General features: G+C 30.3%; 2 protein-coding genes and 1 non-coding gene across 3 annotated transcripts; 2 read left to right on the forward strand and 1 right to left on the reverse strand.

The window, feature by feature from the left end:
* Positions 1-4980: 4980 nt before the first annotated feature.
* Positions 4981-14544, reverse strand: LOC113851333. The gene is made up of 19 exons (XM_027481795.1): positions 14385-14544; positions 14166-14222; positions 13666-13688; positions 13359-13543; positions 12600-12716; positions 12448-12493; positions 11703-11767; positions 11390-11491; positions 10879-10933; positions 9964-10057; positions 8365-8551; positions 7586-7745; positions 7463-7500; positions 6786-6855; positions 6640-6708; positions 6519-6544; positions 5515-6385; positions 5384-5433; positions 4981-5254 (listed from the first exon to the last, which is right to left on the reverse strand). The coding sequence occupies exons 2-17, from the start codon at positions 14205-14207 to the stop codon at positions 5529-5531; spliced, it is 2136 nt and encodes a 711-aa protein (XP_027337596.1). The 5' UTR covers positions 14208-14222; positions 14385-14544; the 3' UTR covers positions 4981-5254; positions 5384-5433; positions 5515-5528.
* Positions 14545-16653: 2109 nt separating this feature from the next.
* Positions 16654-17873, forward strand: LOC113849651 (probable glutathione S-transferase parA). Its single transcript, XM_027479700.1, has 2 exons — positions 16654-16971; positions 17529-17873. The coding sequence occupies exons 1-2, from the start codon at positions 16654-16656 to the stop codon at positions 17871-17873; spliced, it is 663 nt and encodes a 220-aa protein (XP_027335501.1).
* A 931-nt stretch (positions 17874-18804) lies between these two features.
* Positions 18805-18913, forward strand: LOC113851734. Its single transcript, XR_003502301.1, has one exon. It is a non-coding gene; the product is annotated as a small nucleolar RNA snoR100 (small nucleolar RNA).
* The last annotated feature ends 708 nt before the right edge of the window (positions 18914-19621 follow it).

Genomic DNA, 19621 nt, shown 5'->3' on the forward strand with positions numbered 1-19621 from the left:
AGCACTATTTTATTACAAAAATGTTTGATTGGTGCATGAAAGCTTTTGCATTAAGAAATCTAGAAGAAGTAAACTGTGTCGTAGGTTAGTTGTAACATGGACAGCAATATATCTTAAACTCAAATGCATTATTCTGTGGTTGTCGACAGCAATATTCTTAGTTGCCATTATCCTTTCAAATAGCATTTTTTTAGGTGCTCAACAAGAACAACTATCTCCCCAATATAATATCATTTTTTTTCTCTACTTCACGTAAACATGTAAGCTTGAAAAAACTGCACATGAGAGTTGTTCTTAAGAACATGAATACCATATTTTTTCTGTCTTTCTATACTTTGGTCATTTTATGTTTTGTTCTCTTAAAAAGATTTCAAATTTAGCTTCTTGATAGTTTAATTGTTATAATTATGTTATTCCATCAGTTTTCTTATGTTTAAAACTATTATAAATTGTTATCTCTTTTTGTTCTGTAGATTTCTATAAATTTTAAACCATCTTTTGCTGAAAACTTATCTATCAAAATATCATATTTTATTCAAAATTACAATTTTTGAAGTTTTATATCTTCAAAGCATCAAAACCTTAACTTAATTGTTCATGTGTCACCATTTTTTCTGTTTTTCACTTTAAATAATTTTGTACATCTCAAGTTCATCTTGAATTTACAATTATTTGGGTAGAAAATAATGATTTAAGGATTTTATGTGAATAAAAAAGTGACGGAAAAACTTGATTTGTAATAATTAAATATTTAAGAGAATTTTGAATAAAAAAATGTTGAAAAACTAATAAAGTACAACCTATTATAGAAAATTGTATAAGCCTTTAAATTATGTTATTTTATGTTAAAAATTGTAGCATATAGTTTGACTTAATACAAAGAAAAAATAATCCTTTTTAAAAATTAGAAAAAGAGAGAAATATATTTGTAAAAAGTAAATCAATTAAACTAAAAGAAAATTAAGAATTAAATTATTATTTTCCTAAAAATAGTTGTCATCAAGCAAATATAAAATTGAGCCACTCACAAGTTTGCATGTTATCAGAAAATGTCCAAAAGTGATTACATCATTTTTGCCAAAATGCAATTATGAGGTTTGAGAAATGCTTAATGAATAATGAGTTAATGGGATATATCAATGTATTGGTTCCAACAACCACATCATATTATCATAATATATATATATTTTAATACAAAACGTACGGTCCTGAGCCATTAAATAAGATCATTAAATTAATGGACAATATTTATCAGCTCTTTGTATTATTTATTAATTAAAATTTCAATTTAATTAAAAATAATATTAAAATACTCAATATTGTAATTAAATTTAATTTTAAATTAATTTTTTAAATAAAATGACAAAAGCTTTGTGTTTAAAGTTATTTGATCAAAAGTGTAATATAGCATTTTTTTTTAATATTAAAAGTGTCACATATTTTTTTAAATTATTTCAAATTTATTTTATATATTTTTTTTTTGTTTTAAATGATTTAAATAATGAAAATTTTAGTATATAAAAATTATATATATATATATAAAGCAAAATATTAAAACATACATTTATGTAATATTTATTAAATATTATTTATTTAATCATAAACTGTATAAAGTAAATTAGTATAAATATAAAGCATATATTATAAATCAATTCACATGTGAGGGTAAATGAAGATAATTAATTTATTAATCTATTGTTACAAATATTTAATTACTACTCTGATATGAAAATACATAAATAAGTTTATGAATTATATTTTAATATTTTAACTTTTTTTTATTCTTTCAAATTTTATGTTATATTAATTTATGTTTTTTAATATTAAAGATATTAATTATTTTAACGCTGTCTAAAAAATTTTAAATACTAGATAAATATTTTTATAAATAAATAATTTATTAATGTATTTTAAATTATTAATGAAATATAATTAAAATAGTATATCATAAAAGAATAAAATATTGTTTATATAAAACAATTAATCTGAGAATTGAAACGATAAGACTGGCAATCAGACTCAACCTGAGAAGTAGGGATGCGTGTGGTCTTATCAATATCTGCACACTCTTCTTCGGGAGAAGCATCTTCTGCTCTAATATTATTATTGAAGATTTTTATCATTCAAATAAATAATTTTTTATTTTTAAAATAATAAATATAATTTTTTGATGCAGTAAATTTTTACTGCACAGAATTCAGATTTCTCTTGTGTATAGATCAGGCTCATCTCTCAAGGTAAGCTCATTAATATTTTTTTTATTTTTTATTTTTTCTCTTTTAGTTTTTGTAGCCAGAAAATAAAGCAGGTATTTTAATTAACTCTTGAATTTTGTATTTTTTTTTCTGTGTTGTATTCGTATCTAGTATAATCAAATGTCTAATTGATAATTTCATATTTATTTATTTTATATTAAATTCTAGTTTTATTTTAAGAGGAAATTTTATGATTTTTTTTTATTATGTGGCAGAATTTCTGTTTTATCGAGCGTTTAATTTTTTAACTGATTTTTATCCCTTTTAAATATTAAATTTCATTTAAATTTCAAACTTTATTTGTTATCAATTTTAAAATTCGATGCACCATATAAAAATATATATTATCATAGTTAGGTAAATTAAATGTTAAAATTATTATAGTCTTAATTAATTTTAATTTTACATTGAATTTTATACATCATATTAATAAATAATTTATTTTAAAATGTTTTATTTTATTTATATTTATGCAATATATGAATAATTTATTATTTTATTTTATTTTCAGTGAATTATTTTTTATGAGATATCAAATAAAGTTCTGATAACTTGATTGAAGACGACCATTAGGAAGAGGTTTGTAAATGTGAAAACTGAAAACACGATTTAGGAAAAGTGAAACGCGCTTTGATGGCAATCACATCAAAGTTGATAAGACTGTTGGCATTTATATTGGTAAAAATATTAGCATTGCAACAGCAATATGACCTGTGCTACTATACAATTCTGCCAGTTTTTATCCTCTTAAATTGGAACATTTTAAGGGTATTTTTTTTATATGAAAAAAAATTACTGAAATATAGTGTTTTGAAAAAAAATTAAAAAAATGGGCGATTTTTTAAAAAAATTGTTAGTGAAGATTTTTTACTAATTTTTTTATTTTTTAAAAATTGTTACTGGTGAATTTTTATTTTTAAATTTTTTATTATTTTTTTAAATTATTGGTGGTAAGTTTTTATTCAAGCTAAAATCTCCATTTCCATTCCTATGTACGTAATTTCTCATAAATCGTGTTTTATCTGCTCAATAAATTATATTTTAATGTAAATTTTATAATTAAATTAAATTTTCATCTAAAATATATTTAACAATTTAAACATATTGGCGGAAGTTTTCAAGGGAAACACATTGCATATATAATCATGAGGTAGGCATTGTATAAGCAACAATGCAACCATTTTTTACATCTCCAACCATATTTTAATTTGACTGTAATTTTAATTGCTTGGTCTTTTTCAACAATAATGGCTCTTTACTGGGGCAATCATATTTGCTAGCTGCATTGTTAATTGTACGAGAGTGAGGACCACACTTCACTATTGTATTTTTTTATTGTCATTCATGCTGGCCTCCATCTACATCTCACCATCGTCAGAGATTTCATTTTACCTTTACAAACTTTTGATCAGAAGGAACTAAGGAAGCCTATTCCGAAGATAATTGGATAGGAATGGCAACCCGGCGGTCTGATTGTGGATAATGTTCTCCATGTCCCTTTTCGTTATGGATATTCATTATATAAAATTTAAATATATTTTTTAATTTCTCATAACACTTTCCCACCCAACAATAGGACAGAAATAGAAAAATAAATTAAGAGCAATTCATCACTTTGGCCCTTTTTTTTTCTCTCTTATCGACATCACTTTTATTCTTAAATTTATAGCAATTTCACTTTTATCTTTAAGTTAATAAAATTTTCATTTTAGCCAATGAATTATTAACAAATCTATTATATCAGTCCCATGACAGTGAAGGATACATATATCAATAAAACTTAGCAAAAACTTTTACATGATATGAGTGTATATGGAACAGGCTTATTTTCATGCTTACCTAATTCAAAATTTTGAGTCATTTTCTCATCCTTAAACTCAACTCAACCCCATAAGATAGGATAAAGTTAACCCAATTTACAAATAAAATATATCAATTTTAACATTATGGCTAAATAATCCAATTAATAAAATATAAAATTAAAATATATTTTATAGTGCATATTTTAAAATAAGTAATATAAATATAAATATAATATTACAACTGTAGAATATTATCTATCAAATTTTGAAATCTTATTAATAATATATAATTGGTTTAAAAAGTATAAGTTTTGTGAGAAAAAAGACATTGGACCAGGTTGAGACAACTTAAACTATGATCCAAGTTTATTCTTAAAATACATTAGATTTAATTTTAAAAATTTAAACCTATTAAAATCAACGTCTAATCAAGAGGACTTGATTGGACGAGTCTAGTATTATATATCCTACCGCGATGCATTAAATGTCAACTTAATATGACAATAACTAATAGGACCAACCTTGATATTTAAATGAACAGTGAGAGAGGTGAATTTAAATATAGATTTTAATTACATTCAATCCCCCATTTTAGAAGACCAAATGAATAATATTATAATATTTAAAAATACTAAATGAGAAATAAAAACTATAAGAAGGCCATTTAATAAAAAAAAAATCATATTATAAAGAACTCTTTTAATGAAAAAATTTAAAAATGGGGACTAAAAGAATCATAAAATTTTTAGGAACTAAAAATTCAATTAAACTTTAAAATATTATAAAATTAAAGTAATATCTCAAATATAATATTAAATTTATACTTTAATAATTAAGTCGTATAAATAATTATTACATTAATGGAGTTATTTATCTTAGAATTTATTATAATAATTAAATAAGCAGACTATTCCAAAACTTCGCCGAGAAATTTATCTGTATTAAAAATGCACTTTGGAAAAATTGTCTAATGTTCTTTTGTTCTCCAATATCAAGTCTGATAAGAAATTTTATTGCTACTAGGTCCAAGGAAGGCGTTATTCCTTCATGTTGGACACGCCTCCTTCAATACCTTTTGAACACGCAGAAGCTGAAAGACATAGCTTTCAAACATCACCTTACCTGACAAGCTAATTTGATCGTTATTGTGTTTTCCACTCATCGCGTTTCTTCCCTCAGGCTGCCAAATTCTCATTTCTGTAAAAAGATGGGTAGCATTTACATCCACATCTAATAGAAACGTGAACTGATTTGCATATCAAAAGCAATCGAAGAGCAAATACGATAGAAGCGAAATCAGGTCGACAAAACCATAGAATCGCATACCTTCATTTGTAATTTTACATTTAAGAGGAGTTTCAGCGTCGTAATTGCTCCTGGTGAAAATTTCAGTTTCCTTAGTATATCCCCTGCTACCAAGCCAAGAGAAAACAATATAGAATTAAGAATAGACATACTTTCTTTTATCTGCTTAGCTTTCTTGTCTGTCAGGTTTCTTCAGTAACGATGATATCTCCTCCATATGACTAGGAGAGTTGGATGTTACAAGACACTGTGTTGTCTTTCTATTTGTGTCCTCTGAGGCCTCACATTCATGCGGGTGATTATTATTGGAAGATGGAGCATCTCCTGCCATTTTGTTTTCTGAGGTCATTTCATCATCTTCCGTGAAAATACCTTCTTGCTCAAAATTTTCGTTTCTGTCTTTCTGCAATTTCACCTTTCTCTCGCCTTTGCTAACACTTCCCCGGACTGACATCTCGGTTGACGAAGTCTCACAATGAAAACCACCAGCATCTTCAGACTTTACTTTGAACTGAGAATCTGGAGATAATATTGGGCTTGTTGGCCATGACCGAACATTGGGGAATGGAATTGAGCAATCAAAGGCAAACTTTTCGGAGGTAAAACTGCAAGGAATTGAATCTGCAAGAGGTGCTGCATTTTTCAATCCACCAAAGGAAGGACTGGCCTTGTTGTGTAATTCAGGGGTAGTAAAGACGCTAAAAGGATCTCCAATTCTATTCTTGGAGCCGAAGACTGCAAAATCTGCCCCTAAATCTAGACAGAATGAGGTGGAAACAGAACTCTTATCAACTGAAGCATTTCTTTCCTCAAACTGCCAACTGTTGTGTGCACCAAACTCTTCCGGGAGAATAGAGTTTGAGTACTGAGAAGATTTTCGCTTTGATGGATTTGGGATACTTCTGCACTTTTCGTCCTCGGTACTGCACTTATTTCTAGGGTTTGGAAAAGCATTTCTATGTCTTCTTCTGTTCTCTCTTGTCACTATTCTTGATGGCGAATGCGCAATGGACTCACCCCTCACTGAAAATGCAAACATTCCAATTAAGATTAGTACCTATGTCTTATATATCAAATAGAACTATTTATCATATGCATAACCCAAATGAATGTGCTTTTCTGTGAGTCAGAGAGAAAGGAGAAGACGTCACATTACCAGCAGCGGATGAGATTGACTCTTCGCTGACAGAAAGTATACAAATAGTCAAACACAAGTGACAGTATAAATAAACAAAAAAATTGCCATGAGTGATGAAACAGGATTATTCTGAGTTTACCTCAGCAAGCTCGAATTATCCCTTACATCTTCTGGAATTGAATTTTGAGCATTGAAGTTCCCATCTACTCTATAACATATACGACAACGCAAAAAGATACGTAAATGCTCATCCCATTACAGAGAGATTAAGAATAATACTCATACCTTGTCCTACTCGCAACATAAAAGTCAAAATCATTCTCTAATTCGTCTTTGGAGAATGAATCCAGTGGCTCTGAAGATAAAGAAAAAGAGCATAAAGCAAACACCATCATGAGTGATATATATAAATCGTTACTTTATGTCAATATGTGACGGACTCACAAACCAAACAATGAAGGCATACATGTAGTATATGAAATGTTCATTAGATGACATCAGATCTAATGAATGAGTGAATCACATTGACTGCCAATCTAGTAGACGAAATTTTTACCTCCTATGAGCAGTTAAAAAATGGTAAGCTTGGAATATAGGTAAGAAGTTAAAATTACTAACATGTAAGCACAAAATAACAACAAGTACAGATCAAGCGTGAATATTTTAGCTCCATTTGAGCATAACCAACAATTTTATAAGTAGTGTCATTCCTAAGAAACATAAGGTTCACGTTCACGATATGCTAATGAAGTGCCAAATGACTCGGCAATTCCTTACATAATTTTTGGGTGCATGACATAACAGATGAACAGAAACTAACGGGTAGCAAATTAATTATCGGTAGAAACGTAGAAATTAAATTAAGATATTGTCAGTGTCATTGGTGTTCCAACTTCCAAGAATACATTTTACAAAAGATTGAAGTAAAATTCTATTTGATGATTTAAGAAATCATATTGTACCACTCATGTCGATCTCTTCCTTCGCTGTTGCTGAAAACCTGCACTACCATACATACAACCATCTTTAAGTCAAAAATATCATTTTGGGAGACGGGGAAAAGTACGCTCAGAGACAGCAAATACCATTTCTTTGGAAGTAGATCTTCAAAAGCATGAATTTCCATTTGGTAGGTCCCACTTTTCAATAATCCCGGAGATTTAGAACCCATTTGCAAAGTCTTCTTACGTGGGATATCATATTCTATTTCGTTGTCAAATTTCTCATCAAGGAAGCTAGAGCATGCTATATTACATAAAGACGGAGGATTTAAAACATTTTTCGAATATCCAAAAAGATAACTCATGGCATTTATTAGAAACACTAAATATGAGACCATGAACCGAGGCCAGCTCTGGTCCTTTATCAGATAAAATATGGGCAAAAACCTAGACAAATGTGGATGATCTAGGCTGTATTAAATTGTATCGTTGGCCCAGGAAACTATAATGGTACATATCGTATACGATGTCGCATTTCAGCAGAATCCATTAAGCAAATGATGCAATAGTTCAATCTCTCTTCTGCCAAAAATAAAAAATGATTCAATCTCTCAAATGTGGCCATTGCTGACAGCTAGGAACAAAGTGCAATGGTTATCCATCTCACGTCTATTCCCTTTTCGTTTTAAATCTTTCTTCAGTTTTACGTTCTCTTCATCTGTCACTGCTACATTCTTTTTATCTTTCCTCAGGGGAAGTAGGAGATGTTATTACATTTCATATGACCTTGATACAGTAAAATAGTTACCATAATCACAAGAATACTGTTGAAGTTACAGTTTAGCAAAGTGTTAGAAAACAAGGTGTTAAACAAAAAGCAATAAGATAAAACAAATAAAAGGAAAAAAGTTAGCTATAGATACCATTCCACAATTCTTCATTACTATTTTCAGTCTTGTAGAAAAAGTCTTCACTAATGGAAGAGCCATTTTTGTTAGTAAGGTCATAAAAATGCTTGTCCCGAATAACTGCTGAGCTTCGCTTTACTTTGTTAAATGGGAAGTCCGAAGAATTGGTAGGCGACACCTTGATATCTTGCATCATTGTATCCTGTGTGTAGTGTGTCACATTATATAACCTCAACATAATTACCCAATGGAGTGAATATTCGATACTCATTTTGAATTTAAAAGGCAGATTATAATGAAAACTACTGCAAGTCCAGTTTGAGGAACAATAGGTCCAATTCCAATTATGATCTAATCAAAAGACTGAAAGTGGCAGAAAAGAATAGAAGAACGAGGAACGAGTATCGAGAAACATAGAGGTTAAATATGCACGTTGATATCTTGGATGTATTTTACTTTACTTTTTGTAGCTTCACTCTTTTTTCAAATAACTGCCCCCAACTTTTTTTTTATTCTCAACCCCTTAACTTTGATTTTAAGTTTTTTTTTTTTTTCAAACTTTGGTTTTTTAGTTGAAAACTTAAGGGCATGCTTGTTTTCTTTTTTTAATTTTAATTTCAAAACTGTCGCATTGTTTTTATTTTGATTCCTATATTGTAATATTTGTATAGAAAACAGAAAAAAAATCTATTTTCGGTATTTTTCATACAAATTAAAAAAAACAGAAAACAAAATAAAAAGAGAAAATATTTCCTAAAACCAAACTAACTCCAAAGTTTTCAATCAACTTTTATAATAGACTCCACTAATTTTTTTTAAAGGGATAATATGTAAAATAAGCAATACCTTAGGGGGTAAATTGAGAAAATTTCTAAAACCTTTAGAGCGTAATCTGTAAAATAAACTGTAACTGAAGTTAACTGAAAAGTAAATAGTTAAGGGGATTAGGTGACCTGGCCTTAGGTGCTACCTTGAAGCGAAAGGTCTTGACTTAAATCTCTCCGCTTACGAGGGTAAGGCGGTCGTACCTATCCTCCCCAGACCTTAGTCGGTGGGAGCCTCATCCATAGGGCGTAACGCGTAATTTACCCAAATATCTTTTGTCATATTATCATTACCGATAATTACTAAGTTAGCCATCTCTCTTAAAACAAGCAGATTCTTTGCCTCAACAATCATGATGTTTCTAATTAAAATACCATATCCAAGTGATAACTCAGTCTTTTCCAAATCAGATTCTCCATATACTCAATGTTGTGCATATATTCTCCATATTATGGACCAACTTATGGCTTAACCCGTATCAGTGCTTAATAACTTTTCAAACGCAGTCCTATACATTATATCATGGTATCCTTCCAATCAATAGTCGTAGTCGTGTACTTGACATTTTATACCATGGAAGAGGAATAGAATAAAATGCTTCAGATATAACAATTATGAAAGCACGTCAACAAAAGAAAATTTAATTCTTCAGGCAAAAACTAAATATGGAAGATATATATCAGTTCAGGTATAGCCAGTACTAACATATAGCTTCAAAAGATGCTGACAGGATTATATAAAATGTGTGTGAGATTGTGTATAGAAAGATGATTTAGATATGTGCTTCACCATTTCAAGTTCAATGCCATCCAGCACATGGTTAAGGTTCTTTAATTTTGATTTCTTTCCATCCTTCGCCAATGGAGAGTAGCCGTATGAAATTCTGCAAGCCACAAATTTCAAAACACGTTCAAAAGTATTCTATCTGTCTATTCCAACAGCCAGCTAATTGACTGAATGCTTCAAACCCTTTTTCAGCAGGTGAGGTAATGTTGTTCATTAAAATATTGCCAACCTCATAAACTTTCAATCTTATATTGAAGAACTTAGAAGCGTATGTTGTTTTGCACGATTTATTCAGGCTACCTTTCATGACACTGAAGGGACGATAGCCGCAATCATATACAAGTAGTATTTTTAAAAGAATACTATTCAAAAGAATACAAGCTAAAATCAAGAGACTTAACGATAATAGTAAATTCAAGCCCCTGCTTGAATTCAGCAAATATTAACTGGCAGAAACAACTAGTTGAATATCAAGTAGCAGAAGTACATTGACAATGACAACTCCCTCCATAGCTCAAACAGCATTGACAAACATGCGACTGGAAGCAATAGAAACTATTTTTGTAGTATTTATTACAGGAAAGAATTATTAAAGAAACTAAAATGGGCATGATCACTCGTAAAAATGCCCTTACGGATATTTAATTAGTAACAGGTCATGTATACAATGACACATTTTACGGCTATGCTATACTTAGCCAGAATTTTCATAAATGCGGGTGAGATATATGGCAATACTGTGATTTGAAGCAAATTTGGACCATTGTAATTAAATCAACTCATTTAGCCAGAAAGTCATGCTATTGACAGTAATTTGCGCAAATAACAACCTGAGAATAGGATAATATTTAACAGAATAATCTTACAGAAAGAACGAACGAGCGAATTAACCATTCAAAAAGTATCGATTTAATTTACCTAGCCCTTTGTTCCGGCGAATGAATTGGTGTCTCTGTTCCAACTTTACCCAAACCTAGAAAGGATTCATTAATGTTATATATGTGGAAAAAAATTTGTCAAAGTAACAGACAAACGGATAACCATTGTTATGTATAAAGTTTCACTTTATGTGAATATGAAAGTACATCATGCAATGATCTACGGAAAAAAGAACACAGAGATATATTGAAAGACGTAAATTGTGAATGTCACCAAATGTGTTAAGAAATCAAGCTAGGAAGGAACTAACGTTAAAACTTGGTTTCATTATCAAATTTAAAGATCACAAATTTAACCATTATTATCAATTCTTTACTTCCATTATAATAAACGATGTTTACATAAATAGACGAAATTCAATCACCATCTTTGCTTCCCACCAAATATCCCTACATATGTTGATGAGCATATAACAATAATCACAGTGATCATGCGAATAATGCAATATGAAACGGGAGGGAAACCAATATGAGTAAAAAGCAACATATACCTTCAAGTGAAAAAGAAACATGATCTTCACATGTCGGGCACTTTTCCATAGTAGCGTTAGGCTCATCATCACAAAGCAAATCAATAACAGATAATTCCGAGTCTGAGAACAAGGACAAATCAATAGGTGAGAGGAAGAAAGTTCGGATGATAATGGGTTAATCTGCTTTTGAAAAAAAAAACAGATAGATGTTAAATAAATTCCGGTGTTATGGCCACGAATGCAAAAATGCGAAGAGATAATCTAAATTTTACAATAGCAAGAAACACAGTCTCGACTTAAGTTTGTTGAATATCTGTAATGTGCTACTTACATTGATCAGTTACTGTCTTCCAAGGTGGTCCATTAAAAGCAGTATTCTGGTGATCAGGAGTACTCCTGTCAAGTGAAAGAAGTCTCAATTCTTTGAATGATGAGAAATAAGCGCAGGTTAGGTGAAACGAATAAGTAGTGGTTGAGGGTTAGCCTAAGAGTAACTAAGCCAATCTATTTAGAAAGAACCACCTTGTAATTTCCGTCACATTCGTCCAACACCCAAAAAGAGAAATGTGAAACCTCTGGAAGGAAGTAATTGGTGAAAGAACCAAAGCAAACCAATGAAAGGCATGATTCAGTTCAAATTCTGTCATTTGGTTTATCCATAAATTTGTTTTGAGTCGTTGGATGCAGGGTTCCGAAATTTTCTAAGCCACAAACTGAACCAACTTGATTATAAAAGTCCTAAAATTTTTTAACAACGCAAATCCAACTCCAACACCCATACCAAAAAAATGGCATAGACTCAGAAGCAACTAGTGAATGTGTGATGTGCTCGACATTTGCTTCAAGCTTCATTGAGAACACCTTTTATATTTTTTCTAGCCGTGGATGCGTTGTGAAGTGGAGAAATAAGTTTGAAAAAACAAGTGAAATAATGCATACAAGTAGGCAATGCAATCATTCTCCAACCTCATGAAGAGCCCCTTCAATCCATTCAAGTACTGTATGATATATGTCTTAACCAGGAAAATAATAATGTAGAAAGGTCAATAACAATAACAGGTAAAAGTATTACTCACTTCTTTGGTGATGTTTCAATCTGGAAGCACAAAGGTGCTCCTGCTTCTGTATACATTCATTATACGTTTCACATCTCAGTTCCAAATTGCTTTTAAATGAAACCAGTCAGACTTCACAGTTTTTATGGTTTCAAAGATACTAGGGCACATACTTGCTTCTTCAAATGTGCAAGAATTTACAGTAGCATCCACGTTGGCAAATAAAGTTGGTTGATTTGTTGAGACACTGCCTGGCATGGTAGGAATACTGATTTCTCCATCATCCCTCCCTTTCATATTGTACAAGTATTATAGGAGGGATATTGATAATTTTAGTACACATGACATAAGCAGGAAAAGAAACTGAGATGCAAAACAAAGCTATCAAGACAAAAGAAACAAAAAGAAGCAGTATTAGCTACACAATTTGACAAATCCTATTCCCTACCATACATATCACATGGTTGTCCTTCTGGAAGCCTATCAGAACATGAATTTTTTTAGCCTGATGACGACTTTGCTAGAAGTCCAAAAATAACAGCCAAGTTTTAATACAGTGGAATTATTTCCATTTTAGCTAACTAGTGAAACATCAAACATGGGAAGCAAAAGAAAATTAATGAATAATGCTAAGAATCCATATGCTATTTGCTCTAAAATCTCATGAAGAAACCTTTTCTCTCTTTTGTAAATAAACAGAGAAGATGGATAGGTTTGAAATATTTAATCTAACAGTCAACAATAAAAAACCCTGCGTTAGCTAGTGATAGTCCAAGATTCTTTGAATGATTCAATCACTACAAGATTGGGAAACTACTTAACTGATCAATATATGCCACATTAAAAGTAGTGTTTTACACATCTTGCATTCCGAGACTGTAAGGAAACAGCAGTAATAAAACTGCTATGCAGAAAGAATATTACATGCTTACCCTTCGGGCACAATGGATTGCGGTTCTGAGAATTTTTTGACAAGTTAAGCAAATTAAGAATGTCCAAAGACCGATGGTCCTTGTGGCTTTGTCCACTTATTCCTGGGCTATCTGAACAGTTATCTGATCCCATCATCTGAAGATTTTGTTGTTGACGCTTCCTTTGTTCAAAGTATTGCTTTTGTCTGGTGAAAATAAGGAGTCCATTACAATTCCACCATGTATGTGACCACCAAATTTCAGCAGAACCAAACTTCCCCAGTCTCAACCAACCAAACTCATTGCAGTAAGTATAACTAACTTTTACCTCTTCTGTGTAGACTTCCTTGACTGAAAATTCCCATCACAAGTGATACCATGCACCAAAGGTAAAATGTTTGGACATCAGGAAAAAAAACAAAAACCATTTCAATTTCTTGCTTCAAACATTTTTCAATTTGGAATGGCATGCCTAGCCAACTATGTCTGCTAGCAAACCATGAAAAAATATTTCCAATTTGTGCCAAAAGCAATGACTAGTTTTTTGTCTTTTTCCTTTAATTCAGAAAACCTCATGATTTCCACGAACATGTCACCAATTTCAAGAATATTTTATCTTCTGAATCAATCAAGCACGTATATACATTTCCATACTTGCCATCATTTCAATGAGAAAATTTGGCTTGTCCTATAAGATACCGCTAGTCATTCAATTTCAAACAATATTTAGGTTTTGTTTTCCCCTAATTATACATATCTCAATTTGATTTAAAGTACATTGCAGTATGCATCAAAGATCGTTCAAATTTCAGTAAGAATCTAACTCACCGTTGTGACTTTCCGCCTGGAGCCTCCCATCCATTGCAACATCGTGCAGAATGCAATCTAAAACCTCGCACGAAACAGAGCAGAATCGCAATGTTAAAACTGTAGCGTTCTGAATATCGATTGGAAACTTATAATTCGAATAACAATCAGTATTATCATCAAGAGAAATTCAGAAAGCAAACGCGAAGTCAGAGAGAGAGAGAGAGAGAGAGATTTTGCATTTTCTGAGAAGAAGAAGAAGAAGAGACTGTGATGACGAATCGAGATCTGAATCTCTGTATCGGAGCGTAGTGAAGAGAAGGTGATAGTTGAAAGGTGAAGATCCCGCTGCTACTGTGAAAACTGAAATTTTCAACTGGAATGGTTATGCGCTTATAGTAAAGATATTTTTAATATTGAGTTTATATATATTTCAAAAAATTACGCGCTACATGAAATTTTACCCGATTTATATATTTCATTTTTGTAAATAAATATTAATATTAATATTAATTCTTCTACTTTTGTAATAGACTTCTTTAACTATCTGGTAATCAAATTCACCTATATTCTGACTTTTGGATATGACAAAAAAAATATAAAGATGTTTAATTAATCTCACAATAAACTCTTTAATTATTATTTATTTTGGTAGAGAAATTGTTTTTAAGAAATGTTGATTATACTGGATCTTAGTCACCGAATACATTAATTTCTAAAAACATTAATATGACTGACATTAATTGGGGGATTAACGTGAAATTTTTAGACTGTAATAAACTAATATATTTGTCACTAATTTAAAAAAAAATAATATTAGTCTTTAGGATTTATTTTAAGTAATCAATAATAATAATAATAATAATAATAATTTAAAAAGTATTACACTTTTATATATTTAATTTAATATTTAAAAAAAATTACTGTTTTAAAATGCTTAAAATCAATTTTAAAAGCTAGTGTTAATAAAACAAATTTTTTACAGACAAATTTAAGAAACTTTTTTAAATCTAAGCCTTTATATGATTTACTTGATTCTGTACCAACAAAAGGTGGTGGAAGAAGTTTAGCAATTCTTCCTTATCTTGAAGCTGAGTTTGTATATAAATAGTTACACTCCCTCTTTTATAAAGACAAAATTTAAATGCATTATCTATGATATTGTATCTAAAATTTGTCTCTTTCACAATTAAAGTTGATTTTCATAATTATATTTTTTAATACTGTAATTTATATATTTTTTTCTTTTTCTATCACATTATTTATTATATCAATTATTTTCTCTCAAGATATATATAGTGTGAAAAAAAATCATTTTTCAATATTCTAGCCTTGACTAAATTGTCTAGCTTCAGTGAATCAAAGAGACGTAAATATATGCTCCTGCCTGTTTGATTTGATATTCAAAATTTATTCTCATACTGTTTATAATAATAAAAAAAAGCATATATTTTATATAAATATATGCTTTTTTTTATTATAAAAAGTATGAGAATAAATATTGAAAAAATCATTTTTCAATATTCTAGCCTTGATTAAATTGTCTAGTTTCAGTGAATCAAAGAGACGTAAATATATGCTCCTGCCTGTTTGATTTGATATTCAAAATTTATTCTCATACTTTTTATAATAATAAAAAAAAGCATATATTTTATATAAATATATGCTTTTTTTTATTATAAAAAGTATGAGAATAAATATTGAAAAAATCATTTTTCAATATTCTAGCCTTGATTAAATTGTCTAGCTTCAGTGAATCAAAGAGACGTAAATATATGCTCCTGCCTGTTTGATTTGATATTCAAAATTTATTCTCATACTTTTTATAATAAAAAAAAAAGCATATATTTTATATAAATTTATGATAACCAAGATGATCTGGACATAGTTCTCCATTGTGTTCAACAATTGAAAGATTAATGACATCAAAATTGGTTCTATTTAATTTTAAAACTGACTACCTTATATCATATTACAAAAAATTACCCAAAATATAATAAATAAAAGGTATAAGGAGCAAAAGATGCAGTCCTTAAAATAAATTTATGCTTGAATATACACCATATACATCTATCTATTTTTTTGTAATATAGTTGACCTTGTTTCTCTATCTCTCTTTCTACCAACAACATCCCGTGTCAAATTTGATTTCTATTAAAGTATGTCAAATTTATCTGAACTTGTTCCTTTCACATTTTGGGTGGTTCCAGTAAGGCACTTAAAGACACAACATGTGTGCTCTAATTCTACAAAAGGACTAAATATTAAACAATTATTTGGATAAAATCAAAATCAAAAGGAAAAGTTGAATGAACTAACAGCACAACAAAGATTGATCTCAAGTCCAACATGAGCAATGACACCATCTTTGGTAGACCTTCCATTTTTCATATCTTGGCAAACAAGTAATGCACAAGTATAAAGAGACCTATAACCCACAAAGATCTAAATCATCTGAACCATCTCAATCTCAAATTAAAACTAATCTAAGCAAGGTACACAAGGAAAAATGGCAGAGACCAATGTGGTTCTGTTGGATTTCTGGCCAAGTTCTTATGGAATGAGAGTGAAGATTGCATTGGCAGAGAAGGGTATCTCATATGAGTGCAAGCAAGAAGATTTTCAAGCTAAAAGCTCTCTGCTTTTAGAGATGAACCCGATTCACAAAATGATACCAGTTTTGATTCATAATGGAAAACCCATCTGTGAATCACTCAACATCGTTCAGTACATTGATGAGGCATGGAATCACAAACCTTCTCTCATTCCCTCTGACCCTTACAAGCATTCCCAAGCCAGGTTTTGGGGCGATTACATTGACAAAAATGTAAGTTACATACATGGTTTTAAATTATAGCTGCAACTGTGTTAATATTTGTACACACTTTTCTTATGAGAAAAACAAATTTGGTCATATAATTGGACATAAATATGCAATGAGTTTGGCTAAGTTACCTAAAGGGTGAATAACTTCATCTTAAGTGAACTAACAAGATAAAAAATTTGTATTAAAAATTGTATCGATTTTTAATTTCAATGTTTTTTATAAACAAAATTTTATTAGTCCACGAAATTATTTATCCATGAGATAACTTAGACAAACCCATTATTAATTATTTTTATGAGAATAATATTTACACACTTATGCAGTATTCTTCACACCTACGGTTATGTTGCTTTATTTATTATAACTTTCACCTTCTCTCTCTCTCTCTCTCTCTCTCTCTCTCTCTCTTTTTCTCTTTTTTCCATCTCCTGCACTCCAAAAACATATAGACATGATAATGGTAAAACGGGGGTTGTAAGAGTAACAATATTATTAAAAAATATATGGACATGATAAGGGCATAGATGTTTTAATTTGTGGAATTGTGTTTGGTGTAGGTATACAATGTTATAAAGAGGGTATGGACAGGGAAGGGTAAAGAACAAGAAGAGTGCAAGAAACAATTTATAGAATGTTTGAAGATCCTTGAAGATGAACTAGGAGACAAACCATATTTTGGTGGAGAGGATTTTGGGTATGTGGATGTGGCTCTGGTTCCTTTCACCAGCTGGTTTTACACGGTTGAGACATTTGGGAAACTAAGCATAGAGAAAGAGTGTCCAAAGTTTGTGGCTTGGGCAAAGAGGTGCATGGAGAAAGAGAGTGTGGTCACGTCACTCCCTCACCCTCACCAAATCTATGCCTTTGCCATGCAATATAAACAGAGACATGGACTCGAGTAGATGTTGGTGCTCAATGCATGAGATTAAAGTAATGGGTGACGTAAAATTTCAATAATGCTTCTGTGTATTTTCTTTTTTTACTAGCGTTTTCAGCTTTTATTCCATGTGTATTACGAAATAATTTAATAATGTTTTTTTTATTTATTGTATGATGTAACATCGTGAATAAATATGCTTCCAAATAAAACAAGGTGAATCCTTATGGTATCCGAAAATTTGGAATGGTTAATTGACCCCTTCCTATTGACTCAGTAATATGATGCCATGTAAGATTGACTTAATTTTAATAAATCTTGTAATTTTAATTTTCTACTTAAAATTCGCTAGTTTTTTTTATCCAGATTATAGGAGAGTTTGCTAGAGAATTAAAAGAAAAAATAATTGTACAAAGTTTGAAATTAAAAAAAATAATGAAAACATGAAAAGTTTGAAGGAATTTTACTGGGTATGATATAGAGTTTAAAGAGGAAAAATTTTGAGATTTTTTATTTTGGGTAAAAGTTAATATTTTGGTTAGTTATTTGCACTTTGGGCCAAGCTTCTCAAGTTCTAAACAAAACATTACCGTAGAAAAAGCCCATAGAAGGCACAAGGATGCAATGAATTTACCAATCTATCCTCCATAAGAAACAAGTAAACCCTAAACTAAACAGCTCTCTCCGTTTATAAATAGTGCCTCAACTCCACGCTTTAGCCCCGACTCCCCTCTCCACAGAGAGCATAGCTGCTGCTAGGTTTGTTCCTAATCATCTACGTCGTTCTCCTAGGCTTTTCCCTTTGTTGTGACATTTCTAGTTTCTTAGGTTTGGGGATTAACGTTTCTGTGTTTTCCTTTGTTAGTTCATGAATGTTATTGTCATGCATAGGATTTGGATTTGGATTTGGATTTGGATTTGAATCCGTGCACAATAAGCCGATGCTCTGGATTATATAATGAAGGCGGCATGGTTGTGTGCACGGAAATTGAGTTTTTCAGGTCAACATGTCTGCTCTCTCTGATTGCGCGATTTGATTTGAGGGCCTGGTTGCGACCTACATTCTCGTTCCATTCGTTTCGTACTGAATAGCATTACTAAATTAATGTTATTCAGTACTAAACCAATGGATTATGAATTTTGTTGTTATTCGTGAAACATTTGAACCAGTGGAAGTGGTTGTCAGAAAATAGATTTGATTTTTATTTTGTTATCACGTTCAAATCTTAAATTGCTGAGCAATCTTTTTCTATCAACGTTTTTTTTCAAATCAAATATCAGGCTCCGATTTTTTGGTACAGTGGAAAGGAAACAAAACAGAAACAAGAATTCGCAAAGTAGCCATAATGGGGCACATTTTCGGAATTTTGATTTTTGAACATTAAAATAATTTTATGTATAAGTCACTTTAAATCAGTAAAAAAGGTTCTTTTATAATCATCATAATCAACTTGAGTGGATTACAAAAGGATATTGGCTTAGCTATCTTAAAAAAAGCTAATTGCTAACACATACAACGGATGTGAAAGAAGACCTACCTTTATTTTTATATTTAATGTTTTCAAATAATGATAATTTAAGAACCGAACAAGAAAAGTCTCTTATGACTGTGAATTAAAATAAAAAATATTAGAGTGAAAACACTCTTATTACTGCAAAATTAAATAAAAATGGAGTTTTGTTAACTATTATCCTTAGATAAAACTCAATAATAAAATTTTATTAAAAATAAAAAATATTTATTATAATTTTATGATTTTATTAATTGAGAAT

Source organism: Abrus precatorius, unplaced genomic scaffold (assembly GCF_003935025.1).
Source record: "Abrus precatorius isolate BTA unplaced genomic scaffold, Abrus_2018 Scaffold9, whole genome shotgun sequence".
NCBI classification, from domain to species: domain Eukaryota; kingdom Viridiplantae; phylum Streptophyta; class Magnoliopsida; order Fabales; family Fabaceae; genus Abrus; species Abrus precatorius.

Bases quoted from the DNA above. Each gene is read 5' to 3' on its own strand.
- LOC113851333 (XM_027481795.1), bottom strand. From the start codon at position 14,207: ATGTTGCAATGGATGGGAGGCTCCAGGCGGAAAGTCACAACG. The intron at 11,492-11,702 runs GTAAGTAGCACA...CCTTGTTCTCAG, and splicing joins GAAGACAGTAACTGATCAAT to ACTCGGAATTATCTGTTATT. The intron at 7,746-8,364 runs GTATCTATAGCT...TATGTAATATAG, and splicing joins TAATGAAGAATTGTGGAATG to CATGCTCTAGCTTCCTTGAT.
- LOC113849651 (XM_027479700.1), top strand. From the start codon at position 16,654: ATGGCAGAGACCAATGTGGTTCTGTTGGATTTCTGGCCAAGTTCTTAT. The intron at 16,972-17,528 runs GTAAGTTACATA...TGTTTGGTGTAG, and splicing joins GCGATTACATTGACAAAAAT to GTATACAATGTTATAAAGAG.